At 35.4% G+C, this 26,675-nt stretch overlaps 1 protein-coding gene across 2 annotated transcripts in view; it reads left to right on the top strand.

Moving 5' to 3' along the window:
* Lrp1b (LDL receptor related protein 1B) overlaps positions 1 to 26,675 on the top strand; it is a 2,085,328-nt gene that overhangs the window by 1,755,271 nt on the left and 303,382 nt on the right. For both annotated transcript variants that reach the window (XM_087654909.1, XM_087654910.1), the window contains exons 44-47: positions 6,724 to 6,916; positions 7,411 to 7,536; positions 12,005 to 12,133; positions 15,568 to 15,687. In XM_087654909.1, the coding sequence (XP_087511035.1) occupies positions 6,724 to 6,916; positions 7,411 to 7,536; positions 12,005 to 12,133; positions 15,568 to 15,687 (568 nt within the window). The remainder of the gene's footprint in view (positions 1 to 6,723; positions 6,917 to 7,410; positions 7,537 to 12,004; positions 12,134 to 15,567; positions 15,688 to 26,675) is intronic.

The raw sequence follows: 26,675 nt of genomic DNA, 5'->3' as shown, positions 1-26,675 counted from the left end.
CTGAGAGGTAGAAAATGGAATTCTTACTCTCTGTTTGAAGGCAAGTTACCTGGATTACTGAACTGATTGCTGGAAGAGTTTTTAATGAGATAGATGGAAGAGAGAGCACTAATGGTGTGGTGATGTTTAGGTATCTGGGCTTTCTGAGTTAAGAATAAAATAACCACAATATGGAAGGCTTTAGACTGATTTGAACTTTATTGTTTTTAAGTATTTAGCTATCAATACTAAATACTATTAAATAAGACAGCTCTTTCTAAAAAGTAAAATAATATGCTTATTATATTATATACTGTACAGTTTTAAGTTACTGACTTAGCAGCCCCTGCTCATGTCAAGGCTAACCCAACAGCAGCTATTTCTCTGAAATGCGTAACATTCTTTGGTGCACAGCCATGTTTCTAGCCAACCTGTCATTTTACTTAACGATCATTTATGAGCTTGTCAGAGAGGAAATCACTGGAGCATTTAGATGCCTCCAATTTTATACTGTTTACCACACAATATCTGAATGTACAGTCTATGTTTGTGCCCTGTAAATCTGAATTTTCTTCATTGATTGATTGATTTGGGTGCTTCAACCAAAAAATATCAGTGCAGATGTAAATGCCAACAGGCAAAAGGCATGTGGCTAGACATGTGAATTTCTGATATATAAATTTCAGATTTATAGTACATACTCTCAGAATTAATTTTATTGTTTGTCTGAGAAAGCATATGTGGAGTTAAGTATCTGTGCAGAAACAATTTTTCTAAAAACATGACTTATTTTGAAAAATGGAGCTATTTATGGATTTAAAGTGAAAATGCATAAAAACTACAGTATAAATTAGATATTGCACATTATAGACATTCATGATAACAAAGCATCTACCTTGTCTCTGAAGATACTGATTAGGCTTGAAAGATACAGTGCTAAACACATTTAATCTGGAAATGGTAATGCATGATTGAGCTTTAATCAGAAATGATATGGCAGGAGTTTGGTTCATTATTGGTAGAATCTATTGTACATTCCATGAGTAATTATACTTCATTTTATCTTGCTTTCCCCTTTTAATGTGTCAGCAAACATTGAAAAGTAACCAGTGAACTAAATCAGTGTTTGACCTAATAAGAGATGTTACCATGACAATGGACATTTGGTGACAGCTACTACCCATGAAAATTAGTTTTGATTTGAATCTTACTGAAAATTTTCATTATTATTCATCTAACGATCTTTATTGAATATTACATTGTGTATGTAAAATATTATACTGGTAAAATGAGGGAACAATGGTTTCAGTAATAAACTAAAGTGAGTTTTTGTAGTTCCTACTTGTAAAACCAAATGTTGACATAATTAACATAGATCTTGGGCATATTGAGTCTTAATCAATTTTAGATCACCTTGAATAATTAATTAACCTTGTCAAGAATCAACTCACACCATCAATAAAATGATCAAAGTAACATTCATCACTAGTATTATTATAAATGCTGACTGAACTGAGTATTATGTATCTGTGATGGGTAGCACTGGTTGTTAATGCAGTAGGATCCCTTAAAGTGTCCAGTGCATCTCTAGGTGTGTTTCCAGGAAGGTTTAACTGATGAAAGTGACCCACTCTGATTGTGAGTCACAACATCCTGTGGGCTGAGGTCCTAGACTGAATCAAAAGGAGAAAACCAGTGGAGCACAAGTCTCTACTTTTTCACTATGAATATGATGTGGCCAACAGCTTAATTCTCCTGCACCCAAGCCTTCACTGACATGAAGAAAATTAACCCTTCCTACATGACACTGCTTTGGGCTGTTATTCTGTCTCAGTAACTAGATGTTATATATATCATATACACTATGAAATGATAATTCCTTACTGATGATTGAGAATATTGAAAAATGAATAAATGAATAATCATAAGTTTGGATGACAGAGTTAAGAAGTCCTTTGTCTCTAGATTTACCTTTCTCTCCTGAACAGTAGTACTATCCTTGGTTTGGATGAACTCTTTTTTTTCTTTTTTTTGGAGCTGGGGATAGAACCCAGGGCCTTGCGGTTGCTAGGCAAGTGCTCTACCACTGAGCTAAATCCCCAACCCTTGGATGAACTCTTAATGGTCTTGACCTAATCCTAACCCTAACCCTAACCCTAACCCTAACCCTAACCCTAACCCTAACCCTAACCCTAACCCTAACCCTAACCCTAACCCTGCAACTCGTTTTATTATTATCTAACTTAGATTTTTATTTAAAACCTTTAAAACTACAAACTAATTGTGGTGGAAATAGTTCATTTAATACTCTGAATAGCAGGTAATTATTTTCAGGACAGAACTAAACAAACTCACAGTCTCTCTCTCTCTCTCTCTCTCTCTCTCTCTCTCTCTCATTGTTTTTGTTTTTTTCCTTTATTGAATTTTTTTATTTACATTTCAAATAGTATTCCCTTTCCTGGTTTTCCTGACATAAGCCCCCATCCCATCCCACTCCCCTTCCTCTCTAAGGGTGTTCCCCTCCTCATCTGCCCCCTCTTCCCACACCCCCTAACATTAACCTACACTAGGGGTCCAACTTTGGCAGGACCAAGGATTTCTCCTTCCATTGGTGCTCAACAAGGCCATCTTCTGCTACATATGCAGCTGGTGCCATGGGTCAGTCAGTCCGTGTATAGTCTTTCGGTAGAGCAAAAGAAGCCCTCTACATGTCCTTTCCAGTCTTATCTTGGGATGTTTTTCTTAGATGTCTAAGTTTGTGTCATTCAACTTTTGCTTAGATTCCCATGGTTCATGATCTTTGTAACACTTATTGCTCAAGGACCTGTCTTCTTTCATCTCTACCTGCTAATCTCATCTCCTTGTGCCTGGATGGCTCTACTGATCTTCCTGTGGCCATTTCTCTCTAGTTTTTACTGTAGTATAATCAGAAAGCTGTCAGCAATGGGTCAGGCAGGATCTATTGAACTTCCCTCATTAACTTATCTTGAATTGGAAGAAAAGGTGAGTGTAAAATTGTGTAAAGAAGAAAAAAAGTGATGTATGTTTCCTTTTTCTTTACTTTTTTCCCCTAGTATATATTTTGATTGTATTCTTTTCTTCTATCCTAGTTCCTTCAATATCTCCCACACCATTTTCTATTCTAACCTCGTTTCTCTTTCACTGTTTCTTTCAAAACCAAAGGCAAAACCAATTCATAATAAACGATACAAACTAAAATCCCAAACCACAAAAACAAAACAAAAAGCACATAAAAGCCCAGATTCTCTTAGGTCTATATACTTCCTGGCCATAGGGCCTGGCCTGAAGTGCAGTTAAAATACCCAGTGTTATTCCATTGGATAAAACTGAATGTCCCTTTCCTAGTGAATATCAAATGTAAATAGTTTCTAGGCTAGGTATGGCGATTCAGAGTGTTGTTGTTAATGGATTTTTTTTAATCAAACCACTCTAGTCAAAGATCCAGGATCTGTGCAGAGAGGAAGACTATACCGTCTCTGTCATTGAGGCACAGCAGTAATGGCACACATATGAACTCACAGAGTCTGTGGCAGCACACAGAAGACCTGAAGAAGTTCAACCAGAGAAAATCCCAACACAGAGAAAATAGGCCCAAAGAAATTTAAGTGGTGAAAAACATTATTTGTGTGTAAAAAACATTTTTTATTTTTACACTTTCTCCTTTATAATTATTTTTTGCCAAATATATTACTCAAGTAGTGGCACCACTTTTAACTTTCTTAGAAATGCAAATGTCACTTTTATATGTTGTATGCACCTGAATCTCAGTCCTTTCTAAGCTGAGGCAGGAGAATCATACATTTAAAGGCAATGGGACAACATTATAAGACAAAATAATACAGACTATCAGCATCTAATTAAATCCAATTAATCAAAGGATTAAAAATAGGAAAATAACTTTGAATAAATTACATGTGAGTAGCATTGATTTACAGAACAGAGGTTGCTCCTAGAGTAAAAACCAATGATGTAATTGTTTTAACGAAAAGACAATTAGCAGCTAACTTGGGATGAATAAGGTAGAGTTTGGGTGATATCCAGAGGATGATATTGTTAATAACTTCATAATTATGCTTTATGTAGGTGGTTAATAGAGACAGAACTTTACATTGAAATACCACATTTGTAACATTTTATGTTTCTTCAAGTATTTTGGTGCCCTATAAATATTTTTATCACTTTTGAGAATTTTACATATAAGCACTGTTTTTACATCTTTTCCCCCCTCTTCACTCCATCCAACCCTTCAAATGCTATTCCTTTTCCCTCTCCAATTCATGGCTTCTCCAACTGTAATTATTGCTGTCCCTTAGACTTGTTTACGTATATTTTACCACCCACTATAATTATTTGGTATTGCTCAGTATACATGTTTAAGGCTGAATACTTGGGATTAGATAAACATTGGGGGTTACTGTCTGGATAATAAATATTCTCTGTCTCACCTATAGATCTTTATCTAGTGCTGGGGCCTTGTAAAACTCCTGCAATTTTCTTTGGCATGTCAACTAGTGTTACTGATCAAGGCTAGTGTAATCAAGCATATGGTTGAGATTTTTATGGGGGCAGCTTCCTTGTCATGCAAAGATGCTGGCTAACAGCAGACATCCTGGTTCTCTTGCTCCTACCATTTTTCATCTTTCATCTATTTCACAATAGAGATTGTGTAGTAGATTTATCATGTGGGAATCCACTTGATTAGTAACCATGTTGCCAGTGAGTCTTTACATTTTAACCACTTGTGGATTTTGGTAATGATCTCTGTTAGAAAAAGAAGCACCTTCGATGAGAGGGATGAATTACACTCATCTTAGGGTCTAAGGGTAAGTATTTAGAATGAAATTAGAAATAACACTAATTTAGGACTCCACTACCACCAGCATACACACATGCCTCATCAACCACAAGTAGTTACCTGGGTTTGTAGAACCAGAAATTAATTTCTGCTTATTGATCAGGCCTTAAGGCCTAATTAGATGCCTGATGGATAGTGCTAAGACATAAGTACCATTATTGCATCTTGGGGGGACAGCTTATGTTCTTGGTCAATGTTGTAGCTTGCAGGAATCCCATTTGAGTAAGGACTACTGATATCTATTTTTTTCTTCTCACGTTAAATTGTTCCCCCTCATATCATGGAGCTAATCACCAGGAAGGAGGTCAATTCCTGTAAGTCCTCTGCCCACAGTTTATGGTGTTTTCTGCAATTGAATCTTACCTCCTAGCTCAAGGATGCAAGCAAAGACAACAGAAATGTTGTTTGGGGGCTCTGTATTTTTTTAAAAGATAGTATTGTGAGGTAAGCATTATTTCCCAAGCGGCATAACTTCATTTAAAATATACAAATACAATTACACATAGTGTATTAATTTTAAGCAATCATAGAAGTATATGATTCCTATGTCTTTTTCAAACATCTACATTGCCCTCTCTCCCACATCCCATATTAAGGCTTCCCTCTTCTACTTTTCTTCCATTTCTGCTCTGTTCTAGTCCCTTCTGTGGTGCTCTTTCTATCTCCACATACTCTCACCTCAGGAACTTTTTTTAAATTTCCTAATTACTGTAGTTTCTATGGATTATATGTTCCTTCCTAAAGATTTAGAAGTAGCCTCCACAAACAGGACAGAATATCTGGTTTTTTTTTTCATTTTTGTTGGGGGTATTTCACAGTTTGTTTTGGGTACTTTGGTATAGTAATTTCTATTTTTATTCATTTACCTCAAAACGTTGCTATTTTATTTTTTCTTAAACCCGAGAAACGTTCCATTTTGCATTTGTATTACACTTTAATACATATGTATTATCCATTTGGTGGTTGAAGGGCATTCAGGTTGTTTCATTTCCCACTGGATATGAGGAGAATGGCAGTGAATATAGCAGAGCAAGTATCTGTGGAGTAGAGCATCCAGTGTTTGGGGCAGATACTGAGGAGTAGAAGAGCTAAGCCATGTGATAGACTTATTTTGGATTTGAGGGGATTCTCCACACTGATTTCCAGAGTGGCTGCATCAGTTTGCAATCCCACCAATTGTTACTGATGGATCCCCTTTACCCAAATCTTTAACACACATCACTGTATTACTGACTTTTCCTTTTTCCAAGATTTCTTTTGGCAAACCTTTTGTGCACTTAGGATATAAAACTATTTACTCCTAAAATTTTACTATTTTATTAATTTGATTTGGAAAACAATGTCTTCAAGTTTATGCACATTATCAAAATTTTAGTGGATTGTTCCTTTAAGTGTGATACTAAAATTACAGTCAGTGTAAGATCTAGGGTCATAAAGAATGTTTTCCTATTTTTAGTAACAGGGTATAATTTTTTGAATTCTTATTAAATCCAAGTATTATTTTCAACTTCTTTCAAAACTTTATGTACAAAGTTTGGCATTTGCAAGTAAATTGACTAATTTTATTTCTTCCAGAAGAAATTCTTCTTTTATCATCTTTTGCTTGCTTTATTATACTTTTTGGACCCCAGTTCAGTAGATGTTATTTTCATATTCACCCTTGCTCCTCTTTTTATTCTATTAATATTTTGAAGAAAACTTAAATAGTTAAAATAAATTCTATAAGTACTATGATGGGACATTCAGTGAAGTTATGATGTGATGGACCCTACTGTGTTTAACTACTTTTCATCCCTCACTTTGTGGAATAAAAAAAGAGTATCAATATCTGACCACTTATATATTGAATAAACTATAATTTATTTCAGGTCATTGTTAAGTCTGGACCGGGAACTTTCCTTAGTCTGGCAGTTTATGACAATTATATCTTCTGGTCAGACTGGGGACGAAGAGCTATTTTGCGTTCCAACAAGTACACTGGAGGAGAAACCAAAGTTCTTCGTTCGGATATTCCACATCAGCCAATGGGAATCATAGCTGTTGCTAATGACACCAATAGCTGTAAGTTGTAATAGGAAATATTTCCTAGCTCTACAACCTGCCAATTTTTTTCTCTTTAATGAACATCACACTTTGTGATCTTACTAACTGGGAGGTAATATTCAGACCTTGAGTATTTAATGTATCATGTATCAATATGCTGAAATGTTTAAATAACTTCTACAGAATTCAACTGGTCACCAAAAGAACAATTTCTCTTTTTAATTGCTTATAACATTGTACTGTATTCTTTAGTCCTCATTATCTTTGAAAGTAAAGGTTAACATTCCTGTGCAAAAATTATCTTCTTGGCAGATTTGCATCTGGTTTTATAAATGCTGCAGTTGTTCTAATACAGAATTGTTCAGTAGAAAACCCTTTTATAATGCCACGACATCCTCAAAAGTCCTGGGTGTCCTAGAGGTTGAATCAGCTCACCTGTTTACTGGTTACTTATAATTAATGGGGACTCTGTATTCATTACAAAGTATTACCCGCAGGCCTCTTCCTTGCAGGTGAACTCTCTCCTTGTGCATTACTAAATGGAGGTTGCCATGACCTCTGCCTTCTAACGCCGGATGGAAGAGTGAATTGTTCCTGTAGAGGGGATAGAACATTGCTGGCTAGCAACAGATGTGTGAGTAAGTAAGGAAAATCTATGGAATATGCTTAAAATATATTGAAAATATAATATTGCATTGTATTGCAGTGGATTTCAGGCTTTTTTTTCCTGTTTATTAAAGATTCCAGCTCTTCTCTTCATGTGGTTAGTAACAGTATCCGAGATAATAACTTACAAGTCCCTGAGACTGAGGGCCTGACTGTGTTAGAATTCATAAGTTCCTGCATACAAGATCCTCTGCCAAATTATAGCTGTGGCTCTGAGACGCTTGCAATTATGAAATTAATTACAGCTGAAATAAACTAGAAACCATGCAGGAGATCAGCAGCCATGCAGTAAGGCCCTTCGTAGGCTATGGCAGTGTGTAAATGAGAGGAAGTGGCTCACACTGCTTATTTGTAATCATTTCCAAACTGCTAATTAAGAATGTAACATTCCAGCCTTGCACAATGTTTATTCCTCCCAAAGGCATTGCAGTCTTTAATTAGTACCATTACAATACACCCTTATTAACAGCACAATTTCCAAAATAAATAATGGTTCAAGTGTTTCAATATTGCCAGGAAAAATTAGTAAGCAACATAAAAAAGGTTAATTTTCTTTTAACACTGAAACTTTGCATGTAACAAAGGTGGAAAACGAAACATCTCATTAGAAATTGGTGAACTCATTTTCAAAATGTGCCAGTTTTGACACATTTTTCCCTAATTTGTATTCTCTTCTTTTATCATTTATGCTAGGAAATTAACAAAAGAATACGTGAAAAATAAGTATTTTCATCTTTATCTTCATACTTCTTTGTCCCTTGTTTACCAGGAGGATCCTTTCTTATATTTTCTATGTGCCTTTTTGTTCTGAATTACAAACAAGGGCACATCTTAGTAAAAAATAAAAATTTGATTTTCTGTAAGACTGTGTCAGAACAAGGGAGAGGATGCTGCTACTACTCAGGTCATTTTCATGCAGATAAACACTTTCAATAGAGTGTGTCTCAAATCCCCAGATCTTTCTGTTGCCTACATTTCTCTGAGTTGATCACACAACGACCTGAATTACATTTCAGTCTGCCTTTGTGGGTTACGTACTAATAATGATCAGGGCCTGATGCCGTGGGCACACATGGAGCATGAGTCATACATTAGAATCAATCATGTTTCTCCCCAGGTCATACTGTAGGGCGGGGTTCATGCAGTGGCATGGATAGAGAGAGGCAGGGGAGTGTACAGCATGCAGTGTGGACCTGTTGCAACAATAACAATAACAACAACAACAACAACAACAACAACAACAACAGCTTATGTGTAGCTGCCCCAAAGAAGCTACCTGCCTCTCTGCTGCTGGGGAGTTGAGGCGCCAAACCAGAAAAAAATATTTTAAGCATACAGAATTGCAGTGGTGTGGAACTGAAGTGAGGCACTGGGCTCCTGAAGGGGGACAAATCGCTGTGGAGGCATTTTCTATCAATTATGTATTTGTTTTGAAATCCTTTTGTCCATTTGCAAAAACCACAAAGTGGCTTCTGCCTTCTTCTTGTCAACCCGTTGATGAGAAACCACAATATTTCCGATAGATATTTGCTAACAGTGTTCCTGCATGTTTGTGGCCACTGTCATTTACTGACACATGCGTGAGGGTAAATGAGGAAAAAAAAATGTTCTCACTGTTGGCAAGCTATACAGGTATTTACATCTCCCACGACATTGTCAGTGTTGTGGATCTAGTTAACATCAATATCCATCAGAAATAGGAAGGGCAAGCATGCTTCAATAAAACATTCATCATGTAAGAAAATGTGAGGAAAGGCAAACCCTGAAAATAGACAGAAGCAGAAAGTGTTCAGTGTTATGTACCAAATGCATACACGAGTGTGATTTCTGCTTGGACAAAAATTATTTTGCATTATACATATATTCTATTTTCATTCTGTTGCTGTAATAAAACACTGACTGACTGAAAGCATCATTGGGAGAAAAGTGATTCATTTTATACCATAACTTACTGTCCATCATTGAGGAAAGTCAGAACAGGAATTCAAGCAGAACCTGAAGCAAAAGCAGTAGAGGGATGATGCTTCTGACTTGCTCATTTGTGTTTGTTACACAAACCAGGAGCAAGGTCACAGGGTTGGCCCCGTCCATACTGAGCTGAGCCTGCTTACATCAGTCAAGAAAAATATCTCACAATTAGGTCCAGAGGCTATTCTGATTTGTGCACGTCTTCAGCTGAGATCCTCTATCCTGAGGTTACTCTAAATATATCAACATGATAAAAACCTATTATCACAGAAAACATACTTACAAAAAAATTATACACACTGAGAAAATTGTGTTTCTACAATATATATAATATATATAAATATATAAACATATTTATATATATATATATGTATATATATAATGAAAAGAGGCCATGAATTTGAAAGAGAGCAAGGAGAGGATTGTAGGAGGGTTTGTTGAGAGAAAAGGTGAAGGGAAACATTATAAATTTTATATAAATTTTATAAAAATGAAAATAATAAAAATTCAAAAGCTATACATACACATATATATATATATTTACAAACATTTCTATCTATATCTACCTATTTGCCTTATTTTTATGTCTCTATGTACCTTTATGATAACCTGAAAAAATAATTAGTATAATCCCTAAATATAGATATTTTCTATAATAGAAAAGTTTAATTTGAAACACTATTATCTATGAGTTGTGCACAAAGTCAACAAGGTAGGTTAGAACTGCTAGTAGACCAGTCTAAATTTTGTTCATTTCATAATCTAAGATAATCTTTCCAAAAGTATTAGCAAAATCATAATATTTTGCCCTTTAAACAGAAGTTTAAATTCTATTTTACTTCCTCTGAAATAGTTTACTTTGGCTGTAACAGAAGAAGTTCATTCCAAAATGAGGAAAACATTTGGTAAATACTGCATTGAATGAATTTAACTGAATGAATTAAATTATAAGATTTAGACACATTTGTAAATATTATATATATATTAAAATTAAAGAAAAATTAGGACTAATAAAACAGTGAATTTCAAGTAACATTAGTGGGTGCTTTATTGTCTTTTTCAGAAAGTTCTAAAACTGATAAAAATTTGTGATATTGAACTGTACCTTTTATATAAATTCTTATTACATTCAGAACAATTAATATGACTTGATTTCAATGTATAATTAGTTAACAAAAGGTGTGATAAGTATACTCCAGGACATTTCACACCCAAAAACATTGTTTCTAAAATTTTGCTAGTGACTCTATCCTAGTGTACAAAGATAAATTATTTTTCCCAATGCAAACCTTCAAAATCCGAGGAAACACTGCATTCTTAGGACAAAACTTAGTTAGGAAAACAGTACTTTGTGTTTTATTGTTGGCTTGTTTCTAGTAACTTAGAAACTTAGAGCAAATCATAAGGGGAGAGTCAGAGACAGACAGAGACACAGAGACAGAGAGACAGAGAGACAGGGGAGGGGGAGGGAGGGAGGGAAGGAGTTAGGAAGGGTCGGAGGGTGGGTGGGAGAGAGGTATGGAGGGAGGAAGTGTGAGCACATCTTCATTTTCCACAAATATCCTAGGTTTTGAACAGCGATGGTGTCACAGGGTGGTGTATGGTTGTCTAAGTATTAGGTGTAAAGCTGTCTAGAGTCTCATTTATTTTCCCATTTCCACCAACCTCTCCAAAACCTTTTCTGGGTGCTTCCAGGCAAACAACAGCCATGTATGGTGTTTTCAGTTCTACTTTTCAGTAAGGGAACTGGCTACAGGAAAATTGAGGAGAAGATCAAGTTAGAAGTAGACCAAGTAGGGAACATAGCTAGGTTGAGATTGCTTTTGATTTTCAGGGATTGTATTGGGGAAAATGGCTGAAAAAATGATGCTCTCTTCATGGGAATGTTTTATTGTTTAAAGAATGTATACCAGTAAGGATACATCAAAGCACTGCTAGAATATGCAGAGAGTATCTGTTTGCTTTTTTTGAGACAATACCTCACTGTGCAACTTAGATTGGCCTTAAACTTTCTATGACCTACAATGGCCATAAACTTGTAATCCTCATGTCTCGGGATTCAATGGTCTGGGGTTTTAGTGTGAACAACCACACCTGAGTAATTGGTTTTTCCTTAAGAAGAAATTTTCTGAAGCAAGACTGCTGCCCTATGTGCCAATTGTCAAATTGAAACTGTTGCATTCCTCTGCACACATGTGATCGACAAATGATCAACAGAATATATAAATAGACATAAAATAATGGTACAATGCTAAAAATACACTACAACCAACTCCCCAAAGAATTGCTGAGGTAAATGAAGTATGACAGAAACTGCTTCTGCTAATTTCTATTGAAATGAAATCATTGCTATTCTCTTCATTTTTTAATGTTTCTACTGTACTTCAATTTTCTTATTAAACTTGAGTAATAAAATGATAAGTAATTTAAAATAATTTTTATTATTCTAATTCTTACTTTTTGTTGTTTCAGCTAAAAACTCTTCTTGTAATATCTATTCTGAGTTCGAGTGTGGAAATGGGGACTGTGTTGACTATGTCCTCACCTGTGATGGTATCCCACACTGTAAGGACAAATCAGATGAAAAGCTGCTCTATTGTGGTAAGTGTTCAACAAGTACTTTTATGTGGCAGAAAGATATTTCTATTTAATTTTATAGTTTTAGGTATATTTGTCTTCATTTCATGTGAATAATTTCCTCAATTTTCTCTCATTGACATAGATCTCTAAAGTACATTGATCGAACTTTGTTTTTGATGAAGTGAGACACATCATTATTTACCCATCTACGGTACTCACTGCAGAACATCTTCATCATTTTCTACCACTTTGATGCAAATTAAAGAGAATTGGAGGCTATTTTGCAAGCTTCCTTATACTTCATATTTATCAATAATTTTAGGCCCATAGTCCTAGAAACATAATTCAGAAATATTAATATTGCATATTAATTGCATAATATATTATATAATTGCAGACTTACTCTTTAGCAAAATGTTGAATAGATGTCAAAGCATTGTTAATTCAACTTTTGTTTCAAGGATCAACATAGGGCAAGTGTCCTTTGATTTGGAAACTGTGATAGCCAGGATCCAAAGGAAGTATGATCTTGTATCACACATGTCCTCTGTTTGTGAATTTTATTCTCTGGAGAAGACTGGCTTTTCTGTGGTAGATATCAGCACAGCTTCATCCCCCATTAATTCTTACTATACAATTGTCCAGATTTATATTAAAAATAGTGTGATTTATTTTAGCTTTACAAGGCCATTAGCATTAGCTCTCCCTGCCATGAAAAATTGGGTGTCTTCTATTTAAATTGCTACCTTAGACTCAACTTAATTTTTTAGAACTTTACCATGGCACTAAGTCCACCCAAGAAATCAAAGAATTGGTAAATAAAAACATGAGGATTTGACAATTAGCATATGACTTTCCATTACACACTAATATTCTCCATTAAAATGATGGAGAGATATCATTTATTTGGTTGCCTTACACAGAAAGTATTCAAGTTTTGTGTTTAATTTACAGAAAAGGAATTGAATATAGAGTTTGAAGGTAGTAGGGATAATAGTAAATATATAAATATACATTTACTATGAAATGAGCCTGAGAAAAACACCATCATATTTTTATATTTATATAAACCAGTTATCAATCATATAGGGGAAGAGTTAGTAAGGCTTTCTAAAAATTACTCATTTAATACATACATAAGGTTTTGGAGACCACACATGCATCACTACTTTATTTACTAATATTTATAACTCTAATTTCTTTTTTTATATTTTTATTGGTTATTTTATTTACTTACATTTCAGATGGTATCCCCTTCCCAGTTTCCCCTTCACAAGTCTGTTATCCCCTCCTTCCTTCCCCTTGACCCTATGAGGGTGCTCCCCTACCCCCCTACCCACACCTACCTCAGTGCCCTAGCATTGTTCCTCTATCCTGGGTCATCAAGCTGCTACAGGACCAAAGGGCTCCCTTCCCAGTGATGCCAGATAAGGCAGTCCTCTGCTACATATCTAACCGATCTTGTACTCTTTGGTTAGTGGTTTAGTCCTTAGGAGCTTTGGGACGTCGGGTTGGTTGATATTGTTGTTCTTCCTATGAGGTTGCAAACCCCTTCAGCTCCTCAGAGGGAGAGAAGAGGGGAAGGGAAAAGGGGGGCCAGTTCAGATAATTCTGATTTCTAAAACATAATCATTGTACATTGTGCTGTGATTATTCAAAAATCCTTTCTATTCACTGTTTTGAGACATTTAGTTAATTGTTGTCAACCATATTAACCCTGCTGTAATAGAAAGTGTGGCAAGTTATTTCATCTATCCAATTACACTTGTATTCCCAAAGGCTACCCCACTAGACATCCCTCAATCTCCCTCATTGGTCTCCTGTTCTCATAAGACCTATTGCATTTTCTACGTCCTTGAGAAGCAACTTAACTCTCCTATATAGTGGGAGCATACAGTTTTAGGTGTTCTGTATCTATCTTTCTATTTACCACAGATGATTCCCTTGCAGATATAGCTGTGTTGACACAAATGACAGGTTTACAAACTTTTAAAAAGCTCCTTAGTATTCTTTTATATACATACACCATGCTTTCCTAATTCATCCTTGATTGACATTTTTAGTTCCTGTTTTGGAAACTATGAATAGTGCTGTGGTAAACATATTAGTACATACTTTGTTAGGCTTTGGTAATTTCCATCCTTCAATATACACATAGTAGAACTGTTGACTTATATGATCGTTACATTCCTCAAATTTTGACACCACTCAATGTTTTCTATAACGATTGCACTGAAAATACAGAAGCATTTAGTTTTCTCTATGTTTTGGCTAGAAATTGTCATCTTTTAATTATTTTTTCATGATAGTCATTCAAATAATTATATGATATTTCATAGTGGTTTGGACTAGGGTTTTATTTTCATATACTTTTTGGCTATTTGGATGTTTTCTCTTGGAAAATGTTAATTTAGACCTATTGGCTGTTTCAAGGCTATGTTGTTTTTTGATTTTGCTATTGAGTTGAATTCCTTTACACTCCACATGTTAACCATTTTTTCAGGTTTATTTTATATTTTCCCTGTCTCTGCTTCTGTCATTTTTGTTATGCTTTTTGTCATTACTTTCCTTCATATAATTCTGGATTTATTTTATACTTACTTTCATAATGACCTGAGATATATAGTTTGGACTTATTTGCATACTATTTTATTTTAAATCAACTATATTGGCATCTTTTAATGTTAGCATTACAGCTACATTTGTGACTTCAAATGATTTTGGAAGAATTGCACCTTAAATGTTCCCATTAGATACTTTATTTGATTACTTGGCACTTTAAGAAAATGTTATTCAGCCTAGTGGATATTATAAAGATAATTTAACAGCAATTTATTGATATTCCTTTTATTATTTGGTAAGTTCATTTAGAAATGCATAGGTTTTTGCATTTTTTATTATAAAAATTTTACCAATATCAATAAATTAATAGATGGATGCAAAGATGGAAATCTTAGCTAAAGCAAAAAGATAGAAAATAAAATTTACACATATACTTATTAGGAAAAGAAAAATTGACAAAATTCTCTTTGTTCACCACTAATAATGTAATTAACCATCTGAAAGAAATGTTTAAAAAGTTTTTTAAAACCCTCATTGAACCAGAAGTTGAATGTATTACTACTTCTGAGATATTCCTTCTAAACCGATTATACATTATATGTTTATTTCTATGGAATATGTGAGAAGTGTGAGAAACAATAAGTAGATATAACCCTAGTAGTTATGTAGATAATTCATACTTACAAAACACCAGGTCACAAAGACTCAAGTGAATTAACTTCTTTTCCTTGGAAACTGGGGGACACTGTAACTCAGAGATTTTTTTTTATAGTACAGATCAGCTTTATGGATTGAGATTCAATCAGTTAGGAGACAAATTTTATTCATGATCTTTATCAACTAGTAATATTGCTATATAATCTCTAACAACAATTTTCAATTTTATTCATAAGAAAACCGAAGTTGCCGAAGTGGGTTTAAACCTTGCTACAACCGTCGCTGTGTTCCTCATGGAAAACTGTGTGATGGTACAAATGATTGTGGAGATGGCTCTGATGAACTGGATTGTAAAGGTAAGGAATTTTACATTAGTCTTTGCATATTAGATGTCATTATATATGTTCTTCCTTGAGAAAGCTATGCTGTGAAAATGTCTGATGACATTTTTTGTAAATATCTTTGGAACAGAATAATAGATCACTCTGTTAAGAAAACTAAATAAAAACCAGCCGAACAAAAAATAAACCTATAATTGGGGAGAGATATGAGAATTTCATAATCTTTCTCATACATGAAATGCAAAAATATTGATCTCATAGAACATGAGAGAGGATGGTGATTACTGGAATATACCACATGAAGAAAGCATTACCATTGGTACAATGATACAGTTCAGTACATGCAAGTGTTCGTTTTTGTACATCAGTTAAAATGAATTTATTTAAAAAGTTATGTTTACCTTTCTAGTTTTCATTTTCTGATTCACAACTAAACTATTTTCATTTTTAATCCTGTTTTATATACTTGTTATTAGAGCATTTATATCAGAATATTGAGCACTGAATAGATTGCTCTAAGAATGACTACTATGTTACTTGGTTTTCTTTTATCCACCAGTTAATTTCTTAGGAAATGAGTAAAATAGTTCGTGTTTGTCTTAAACTAAACTAAACAAATTTATTGAGGCATATTTATATATGCTATATACTTCACTTGTCTTAAATATACTCAATGATTTTTAGTAAATTTACCCAATTGTGCACTCATCATAACCAATAAATTTCTGAACATTTATCTGAGAATGTTCCTAATCCTGATTCTCATTTGTCACACAATTTTCCCTTTTATAGGCATTTCACACTAATTAAGTTTTGCAGACTGCAAGTTTATCATTTCCTGCTTCTTTTACTTAAGTATGTCTATGAGTTTCATTCATATTATAAAATGTACTAATATATTATGAATCATTATTACTCTTTCTTTTATTTTTTTGAAAGTATAGTATAATTATACCTTTTCTCCTTTTGGGTTCATCACCTCAAACCCTCCCTTAATGATCTCTTTTAAATTCATAGAAAATATTACCTCAATAATTGTTCTTATATGTACATATGTATATTTATAAACATATATACCCCTAAGTAAAACCTTCTCTGCAGAACGTTACATGTATGTATGTTTTCAGGGCTAATCATTGGTCTTAGATAACCAGGTTGTATATTATTTTCAAGGATAATTTTTGGTCTTAGATAACCAGGTGGTATACTAGAAATAGTGTTCCCTGGTGCGACCATTTCTCCCATCCTCAGCATTTTAGTTGCCTGTAGTTCTTTAGGTAGGGTTGAGATCTCACAGTATTGTGATACCTTCTTCCTATATATTTCATCATGCATATAACCAGTAATTGACAAATCTCCAGTTCTTGACTGAAATACCTACCTAGTCAATCTATACCTAGATTGAATATACTTTCTGTACTTTTCCCTGCCCATATTTTTCAAGTTTTTCCACACCTTTCCTTGCCTATACTTTTTCTAGTTTGTTCCTGTGCCATGACTTAATTAATACCCTTCATAGTGCCTCCTGGACAGATAATCAAATTAGACTTTCTATTTCTAGACTTATTCTCTGAATTTTTAAGGATATTAACCAACGTTTACCTCAGTTTCTCAAACACTAAAATACAAAAACACATGTTTATTAATGTTATGTTGAATGGTAAATAATACTAAGATAATAATACTCTATATAAAATATCATGCTAATTTTGTCTTTTTAAAATTACTGACTACTAAGGACCATGAATTGACTAACAATATTTATAGGTTAAATAAGAATATATTAAGATACCTAAAATCTGTGCTCAACAAGCATTTCTAAGGCAAATCCTTTAAAAAGTCTTTTGATTTACTAAACACACATTTTGAGTACACCAAGCTAGACCAAGAGACAAACTTAGCACATTATGTACGTCTGCCCCTCAGAACATTCAAACAGATAGGACACTCGAAGTTTGAAGGCCTGTTGCTTTTTTGCCACAGTATCAGGATATTACTGTGGTTATTGGTCATGGGTTGAGTGCACTATGACTGCTATTCTTGAAAACTTGCTGAAGAAGCTATTCCAATATTTGGAGAGCCAGAGTTCCTGTAGTGGACTTGAGACAGAAGTATTTATTGGCCTTTAGGCTCAATAGGAAAGTAAGAACAACTCAGATAGTGTAGCGTGGTTATTTTGAAGGTGGTGTTAAAATTATATACTAAATTAAACATAAGTCTAGGTATATCTTAGACATAGCAGAAAAAATCCCTCCAAATTTTTGTATTCAGGAAAGTCATATAATTCAGCACTTTAAAGCACTGAAGAGAAAGTAGCTCATAATAATCATGATACCACACACAAAACATATGGAGGTTAAGAAGGAAGACCAATGTGTAAATGCTTCAATCCTACATAGAACAGGGAGCAAAACAATCACAAGAGGTAGAGGCAGAGAGGGACCTGGGAAGGAGAGAGAAGGGGAAGGGATAAGGGGGACAGGATCTGGTATTAGAAAGGACAGAAGTACAGAGGGTCAGGAAACTAAATAGAAACATGTAGCAGTGGGCGGTGGGTAACTGTGGGTGGCCACTAGAAAGTCCCAGATGCCAGGGATCCAAGAGGTTCCCAGGACCCAAAAGAAATGAAAATAGCCAAAAATACCCCCCAAAAGGGGAGAGAGAACCTGAAGAGACCATATCCAGAGGTTAAGTACGGGCCCCATTTGAAGGATGGGGCTGTCCATCCATCTAAAAAATATTAAGCCAGAATTGCTCCTGTCAAAAGGAAATATAGGTACAAAGAATGGTGCAGAGACTGAAGGAAGAGCCATTCAGAGACTACCACACCTAGGGATCCATCCCATCTGCAGACACTAAAGCCAGACACTATTTCTGATGCCAAGAAGTGCTTACCGACAGGAACCTGATATGAATATCTCCTGAGAGCCTCTGCCAGAACGTTATTGATACAGATTAAGATGCTTACAGCTAACCATCAGACTGAGCATGGGGACCCCAATAGAGGAGTTAGAGAAAGGACTGAAGTAGCTGAAGGGATTTGCAACTCCATAGGAAGAACAACAATACCAACCAACCAGCCCCCGCTCCCAGAGCTCCCAGGAACTAAACCACCAACCAAAGAGTATACATGCAGAGAGCCATGGCTCCAGATACATATGTAGCATAGGATGGCCTTATCTGATATCAGTGGGATGGAAGGCTCTTATGCCTGTGGAAGTTTGATGCTCCAGTGTAGGGGGATCCTAGACCACTGAAGCTGGAGTGGGTGAGTGGGTGACTGGGTGAGTGGGAAGAGGAACACCCTCATAGAGGCAAACAGGAGGAGGGAGAGAAGAGATGGTATGGGGAATTTGTGGAGGGGTAACCAGGAAGGGGGATATCCTTTTACACGTAAATGAATAAAATGACTAATAAAAAAATATAAAAAGAAAGCAAGATTACAAGCTTGAACTGTAAGTACCCATTTATCTTGATGAATCAGAGGTAATTTCTTAATCATATTGATGAAAATCAACTTACTGAAGTCATAGGAAGCATCAAATCAAACACTAAATGAGGAAGAAGACCAACCAGTGAAAGATTATTAATAATGAATGTAGAAAGCCTTTCTAAAATAGTTAATCTGAAGGAAAAGTATGAGACAGAGATGGGATGAAATGGCTCTGTAGAATGTAAGAACAGAGATGTGTGTGTCAAGGAAGGTCTGTGAAGCTCCACAGCTATTAACTCTATTGTTACCTGAAGTTCAAGAGCAGATCTAATCTATTTAGAAATTAAGTTACTTCATATTACACATAAAAGTATAAAAACAATGAAAATTGATAAGATATTGAAAGTAGATACAGGAAATAGATAAACATTTAAATGAAGGAAGAGATAAAGTAAGACTAATAAATTGGTTCTATCTACCAAATAGTTACAAATAGGAGAGATTACAATAAAGTAGGCTGATGGTTAAAGAAATAAGAATATAGATATTGAAGTAACTAAATAAAAACATGTAGAAATCATGTATCATAAACTTTTTTGTTTTTCAAACAAAGCCTTTGCAAATTAATGCTATAATCAGTTTTCTGAGAAAAGTAGGATTGTCTTAAAAGGGTAATATAGTGTGTTTGAATTTAGAAAATATAATGCATAGTACCATATTGCTAAAATTGTTGTGGGTATAGTTAAAGAAGTATGTCTTATAAAATATACATAAAATACACTGCATCTAATTATATTAATAGCAACTGTCAAAGAACAGTATTAATTAAGAAGGAATTTTGTCCTTTTTGAATCTTAATGATCTCATCTACAGTCTTGGCACAAATGGGCACTAAAAATCAAGCTTTGTAATAGTGTTTCTGTTCAAATTAAATATTTATTAAATAAATCCCAGCAGCAGTGTGCTACCCGCCTCAATGGTTTATATTACGAAATGAAAGATGCACACACACAGTCTTTATAATTTAATATGCCTTAATGAGCTCAATAGCTGGGCTGCTGCTTAAAGTCCATTTAGTTAATCCCGAGTTATTACTTACTAATTCCATGTTCTATCTTGGCTGCTCTGGACTCAGAGGGCTGTCCAACTGGGCTGCAGTCTGGGCCATGCTCTTATGGTTCGTTTACATGGCAGCCATTCCTCTGTCTGCATTCCTCTAAGGCTTGGCATCTCTCTTCTCTGCCAAACTGTCCTGTCCTGGCGTTTCTTCTCTCATTCTTCGTGGACCCTAGCCTGGGAAACCTAAACCCCAACTATGTCTCTTCTCCCCAGATACTGACTGCTGGCATCATTATTCACCAGTCAGAATTATCTGGAGACAGGATCCCTCAGTGTCTTCTATTCAGACTCTCTTCTGCAAACAATTTTGGAGACGCAAATTAAAATTAGAATACAAGTAGCATTTAAGACAAACCCACTATATTTCCCTCTTTTTGTCCAACTAAAAAGGCTCTTTTCTGTCAGATAGAAGTTGAACAAATTTAATCAATTAGGCAAATTATAAAGTATGATATACATTTATAACCTCTAGTTTATATTTGTCAATTTAGGTAAAGTACTCTATCATCTATCCTAACTTAAAGAGTTTACAATTTTGTACTTGAATTATGTTTGCTTTTAACTTGGTAATGCCATCTGAAAGCTATCCTTTCAATTCTAGAACATCTTCTTTAATGCTAAAATAACTGAAGTTCAATAGTGAGAATTTAACTAGTCTTCAACACCATCAGAGATTGGAGAAGGAATTAAATATCTCTTGAACATGTAGGAAGCACAAAAACATAGATTCCAAAACTGTAGGATTTGTTCAGACAACTGACTTCCAAGACAATCTGTTTTCAGCTTTCAGGCCTAGAAACATCTGACAGATCTTAAATATTAAAAGAATTACAAAGGACTAGTTTATCCTTTCTTGACAGTGCTTAGCAATTGACTGTCCAACATTTGCATGTCTTCTTTTTTTTGGGACAATAATTGTCAGGAGAGTGAATTTAGGGCTTTTCTTACCCACTGACTACCTTACCACAATTGAAGTGACTCCAGATGGAGAAAATGATGCTCAATATCTTCTTTGAAGTGGGATGGGGGTACTATCAGCAGTAGACAAGTCTCCTAGTCTAAATATCTATTAACAATATAATGATTTTAAATGCCATATTCTGTAGATCTGATGCTTTTGAAGAATATATATACATAATATATATATATATACATATATATATATAACCTGGACTACTGTAGACTATATGCTATTTGAATAATATTAAAAATTCTTATTGTAATTACATCAGAATCTAGCATTTCCATTAGTTTACTATCTGACATTAATTATCCTAAGCAATTTGTAGTAGCAAGTATTAGAAGTATTAGGTCTAAGCCTTGTATTCCTAAATGAGGAGCATAGATGCAATGTCTAAGAGTAACAAAATTTATTTTAAACCCTGTATCAATATACAAAGATTTATACCAATGAATAACTTAAACCTGTATCAATACATAAATTCTATACCGATGTTTGAAATTATAACTTGAAGTTTGCATCAAAATATAAAGATTTCTGCCAATGTATGGATATTAAAGCCTTTGTTTATGATTAAAATTAGTCATTCATCCCCATATATCTAATTTCTTATTTTATTTTATCTCCCCATTTTCTTTTCCTATATTCTTTCATTTACCTAAAAAAGAAAGGATAAAGAGAAACAAAAGATATAAATATCCAAATTTAAACTCTCTACATAGCTTCTTCCCTGCCTAAAATTAGGACCTTTTCCAAATTATCCCTTAAAATGACAACCTGTCTATAATGTGTGAAATAACCATAGCCAGAGACCCAAGCCCATGGAATTGGGATGACGACTCTACACAGATTTTTCCTGCTGAATTGGGGTGATAATTTTTTTTTAAGGAGTAGAGAAATTGGAAAAAATGGTTTGACTTAAGAAAGCTAGCATTAGCATTTGTTACCTCATCTCTGTACACTTTCAAAGTTCAGGGCTTAACTGAAGCTTTGACAGGATTCATCTGAAAGGCTGGGTGAACTGAGGTTATCAGGAATCAGCAGCTATTCCTGAATCCATTATGAGAGGAAATCTCTGGAGCAGCAGCAGGTGAGACAAGGGTCTGGAACAGAAGTTCATTTCATCATTCCCAGGGATGGATCTTGTCAGAGCCGCACGCTGGTGTTTCATTCTACATTGTATGAATTTTACAACCAAGTTCTATATAGATATTAGTAAGGAGTGTGCAAGGTGGACAGATAAGTTAGGTTTGAATTTTTGTTCCTTATTTGAACAGATGAAAGATAGCGCCTTTCCTTTTTACAAATTAGTTTGATCAATAACCAATTGCAATAAAGCTTCGTTCATGTCATGTGAAGGCCAGCATGATAAATTTTAAGGATTCTGTAACAAATGTTATTGGCTTATTTTAGCTGAAGTTTTGACTACAGACATTATTATTTCTAAGCCAGTTTCAGGGCTGCTCCCCTATGGAGGAAACAGCAATTTGTGTTACTTATCCTGTTTGGTCTTCTTGAATCTTTCTTTCCTCTCTATAGCCAAGATCTTCAAGGGGTCTTCCCATATCATATCTGATATTACTTTGGAAGGGGTCCAAAGCTTTTTCTCTTACCTTATTAACGGAAATAGAGAGCCTCTGTCCAAAACTAGGATGTCTTTGGTCTAGTAATCTGAAATTGATTGGTTCAATTTTGTTGCCTGCCTCTTCTTAGGGCCTTCTCTCCTCTGACCTCTCTCCCTGAGGATTAGTAATTTCATTAATACCCCCTAACTTATAACCATCTTCATTTTGATAGTTAAACAACTCAAAGCAAATTGAAACAATTTTAAACAAATATTATTATCTCTTCAGATAGGCTTTCTCTTTATCTCTGTGCCTTTGTTTCCTACATTTAACGTCAAAACCCTGGATTTCTTTCTTTTTCCATGTATAAACAATGGTCACTACTTCTCCCTTCTATCCTTAGGACAATCCAATTTCCATTTATTCCTGCCTTCTATGGAGATACATATATGTTTGTTAATTTTTGTTAAGATAGTGTGCTTCTATGTCCATACCTTTGTATCCTACATACCTTTGAGATCAAAGGCCTGGTTTTTTTATTTTAAAATAATTTAAAGCAATTAGCACAATTTCTTCCTTCTACCTTTAAAACAATGTAATTTTCTTATTCTTCGCATCTAAGAAGATTAGTATCTGTGGCTATATCCTCTTTTTCCTTATATAACTTGGATTAATTCTTTAATTCCCTTTTCTGCATGAGTCCGTTTCCAGGCTAATTTATCAATGAATGCTACTATACATTACCTCAGAATACCTGTGTTTCAAGAATCCTACTGCTTCTCTGCTTCTGAAGCCTTGATTTAAGCTCTTCCATTACCATCTTTTTTATAGTCAATTAATTTTTAATTGAATATTTTATTTATTTACATTTCCCGGTTTCCACTCTGCAAACCCCCTATTCCATCCTCCCTTACCCTGCTTCTATGAAGGTGTTTCTCCACTCACTCACCTACACTTGCCTTACTGCCTCTACATTGGGGTATCAAGCCTTAACTAGACCAAGGGCCTCCCCTCCCATTGATGCCAGATAAGGCCCCTTCAACTCCTCAATCCTTGCCCCTAACTCCTCCATTGTGGTTCCTGTGATCAGTCTAACGGTTGGCTTTGAGCATCTTGGTCAGGATCTGGCAGAGCCTCTCAGGAGACAGCTGAATGAGGCTCCTCTCCGCAAACACTTCTTGACATCAGCAATTTTTTAAGCCTGGTCTTTGTGGCCTGCCCTCTCCCAGAAAATTAACCCTGCACTCTGCTGCCTGCCCCCTCCCAGCAGGAGTCATTAGCATCCCAGGCTTGTCTTCAGCAGAGAGAACTTCTACCTGAATCACTAGCCTTCAGCCTATGTCCCTGGGTTGGCCTGCATGTGCCCAACCTTAAGTCAGGAACCCCAGAATCATGTGTGCCAAACTAGCAAGAACTTCTATCTTAGTTCTGATCCTGCCAGGATTGGGGAGGAACTAAATGGCTTGGCTAAGACACCAATTATTCTCCCTGACTCTTAATCTCTTAAAGGGAAGGCGTGGATATTCCGTTCAGGAATCTTCAATTAATTTCTAAAAGTGAGTTCTTGCCACACACATTGGGCACCATTTGAAGAAATTAAATGTGCTGAGACCCAAATTAACATTATAACGGAGTAGAAGAAAATAATAATAAAATAGAACTGCAGTAGCATTAGGCCAAGCCAACTACGTGTTTCTTTTCTTGAGCAATAGAATAAATTCAGAGTAGTTGAAAACATCAAATCAAATAAAGCATAGATCTTGTTATATTTTTTTTAAATGCTGGGTATCTGACATTAATATTCCTTATAAAGTTGAACTTAAATAGCTTGTTTCTTTTTAGAAATTAATACATTTATGCAGCTTGAGTAATTTCTATGGAAAACAAATAACTTAGTTTTAGGTGAAAAAAATGCTTATCTCAGTTTGACTTTGCTCTCTGTTGTGGTTGTTAATGTAATGTTCCTCTTAGGCATATTGCAAACCAGAGGAAAAAATTCTTGCTATTTCCTGGTTTCTATGACCTCCGTGCCTAAAATCCATTGATTTAAGTGTGAGTTTGGCAAATTGCTCTGTCATAGCTCAAGACTGTATCTGAAGAATAAGAGGGAGAAAACAAAGTTATCTTTCCAAGTTGTGTTTTATTCCTGTCTCAATAGCAAGTGCCATCCTAGGATGACATGACTGTACATGTAGACATACATTAACATTACTGGTGAGAAATGAATACCTGACCAGGCAGACATACCAGACAGTGCTATTGTGGCACAGATAGCCTGAGAGTAACCAGTCACTTTCTGATTGAGTTTAAGTCCCATTCCACAAGTTAAAATCCATGTTTGATATCATTATCAGAACCCAAATATGTTGCTATATGGGTCATGGAGGTTTTAGTAGGCTTTGATGAGAGGTGAAAGTGAAGCTACTTGCAATACAAATTTGGTTTTTCAAGACAAGGTTTCTCAGTGTAGCCTTGGCTGTTCTGGTACTTGCTCTGTAGACAAGGTTGGCCTTGAACTCAGAAACATCCACCTGCTTCCGTCTCCTAAGTGATGGGATTAAAGGTTTAATTTATATATTGTCTTAAGTAGGGTTTAATTGCTATAAAGAGACACCATGACAAACGGCAACTCTTATAAAGGGAAATATTTAACTGGGGCTGGCTTACTATTCAGAGTTTCCAGGGACTAAGCCACTACCCAAAGACTATACATGGACTGACCCTGGACTCTGACCTCATAGGTAGCAATGAATATCCTAGTAAGAGCACCAGTGGAAGGGGAAGCCCTGGGTCCTGCTAAGACTGAACCCCCGGTGAATGTGATTGTTGGGGGGGAGGGTGGTAATGGGGGGAGGATTGGGAGGGGAACACACATATCGAATGGGAGGGGGAAGGGTCAGGGGGATGTTGGCATGGAAACTGGGAAAGAGGATAACATTTGAAATGTAAATAAATACCCAATTTAATAAAGATGTATAAAAAAGAAAGATTTAGCCCATTATTTTCATGGTGACATGCAGACGTACATGGTACTGGAGAAGCTGCTGATAGTTCTACATCTTGACCCTCAGGCAGAAGGAAGAGAACTAGCTGAGATACCAAAGCCCATGCTCACACTGACATATTTCCTCCAGCAAGGTCACATTTCCTCCAATAAGGCCACACCTTCTAATACTCCCTATGGGCCACACGTTCAAACATGAGTCTATTGGACCCATTTCTATTCACATTCCTCTTCCTGGTTCCCATAGGTTTGCAGCTATAACATAATGTAGAAATACATGTAGTCCAATTTCATAAATTCCCCCAAATCAGAAGTCCTAATCTTGTTTGAAATCCCAAAGTTAAAAGTCGCTTCTTAGATTCATGTAATTTCTTAGCTGTCATCTCTTCAAAATCAAAATGAAAAAGCAGATCATATACTCCCAATACACAATGACAGAGAATATGCATTACCATTCCAAAATGGTGGGAAGGGAGCATAAAAGCAAGAATGAAAGCCAGCTGGTAAAACTCCAGACTCTGCATCTCTCTGTATGATGTCAAAACACTCTTCTGATTTCCAACTCCTTTCAGCTTTGTTGACTGCAACACATTTCTGTTGTAGAGAATACTTAATCTCAGTCTGGGTTTGTACCCTGCCTTTGATCATTCACTTCCCAGATAAAAGCCTTATATAGTTATAATAACCTTTATAGTTATAATAAGCCTTAATCAGCACTACAGCTGGGCAGATGTCTGCCCTCTATGCTATTAGAATCTGCTTCCCCATCAATAATCCCAAGTCACAGTTTGCCATGTTCCATTTAGGAAGACCTTACCTCCTATTGGCTAGCCCTTATGACTATGCTTTCATGATTCACCTAATGCATAGTGGTTTTCTCCTCTTTCCACCTTCTCTTATCTCTTCATGGTCATTTTCAAG

This window comes from Rattus norvegicus, chromosome 3 (assembly GCF_021556685.1).
Source record: "Rattus norvegicus strain SHRSP/BbbUtx chromosome 3, alternate assembly SHRSP_T2T, whole genome shotgun sequence".
Lineage (NCBI taxonomy): Eukaryota > Metazoa > Chordata > Mammalia > Rodentia > Muridae > Rattus > Rattus norvegicus.
Note: the sequence above shows the minus strand (reverse complement) of the source record. Positions and strands in the feature narration are given on the sequence as shown.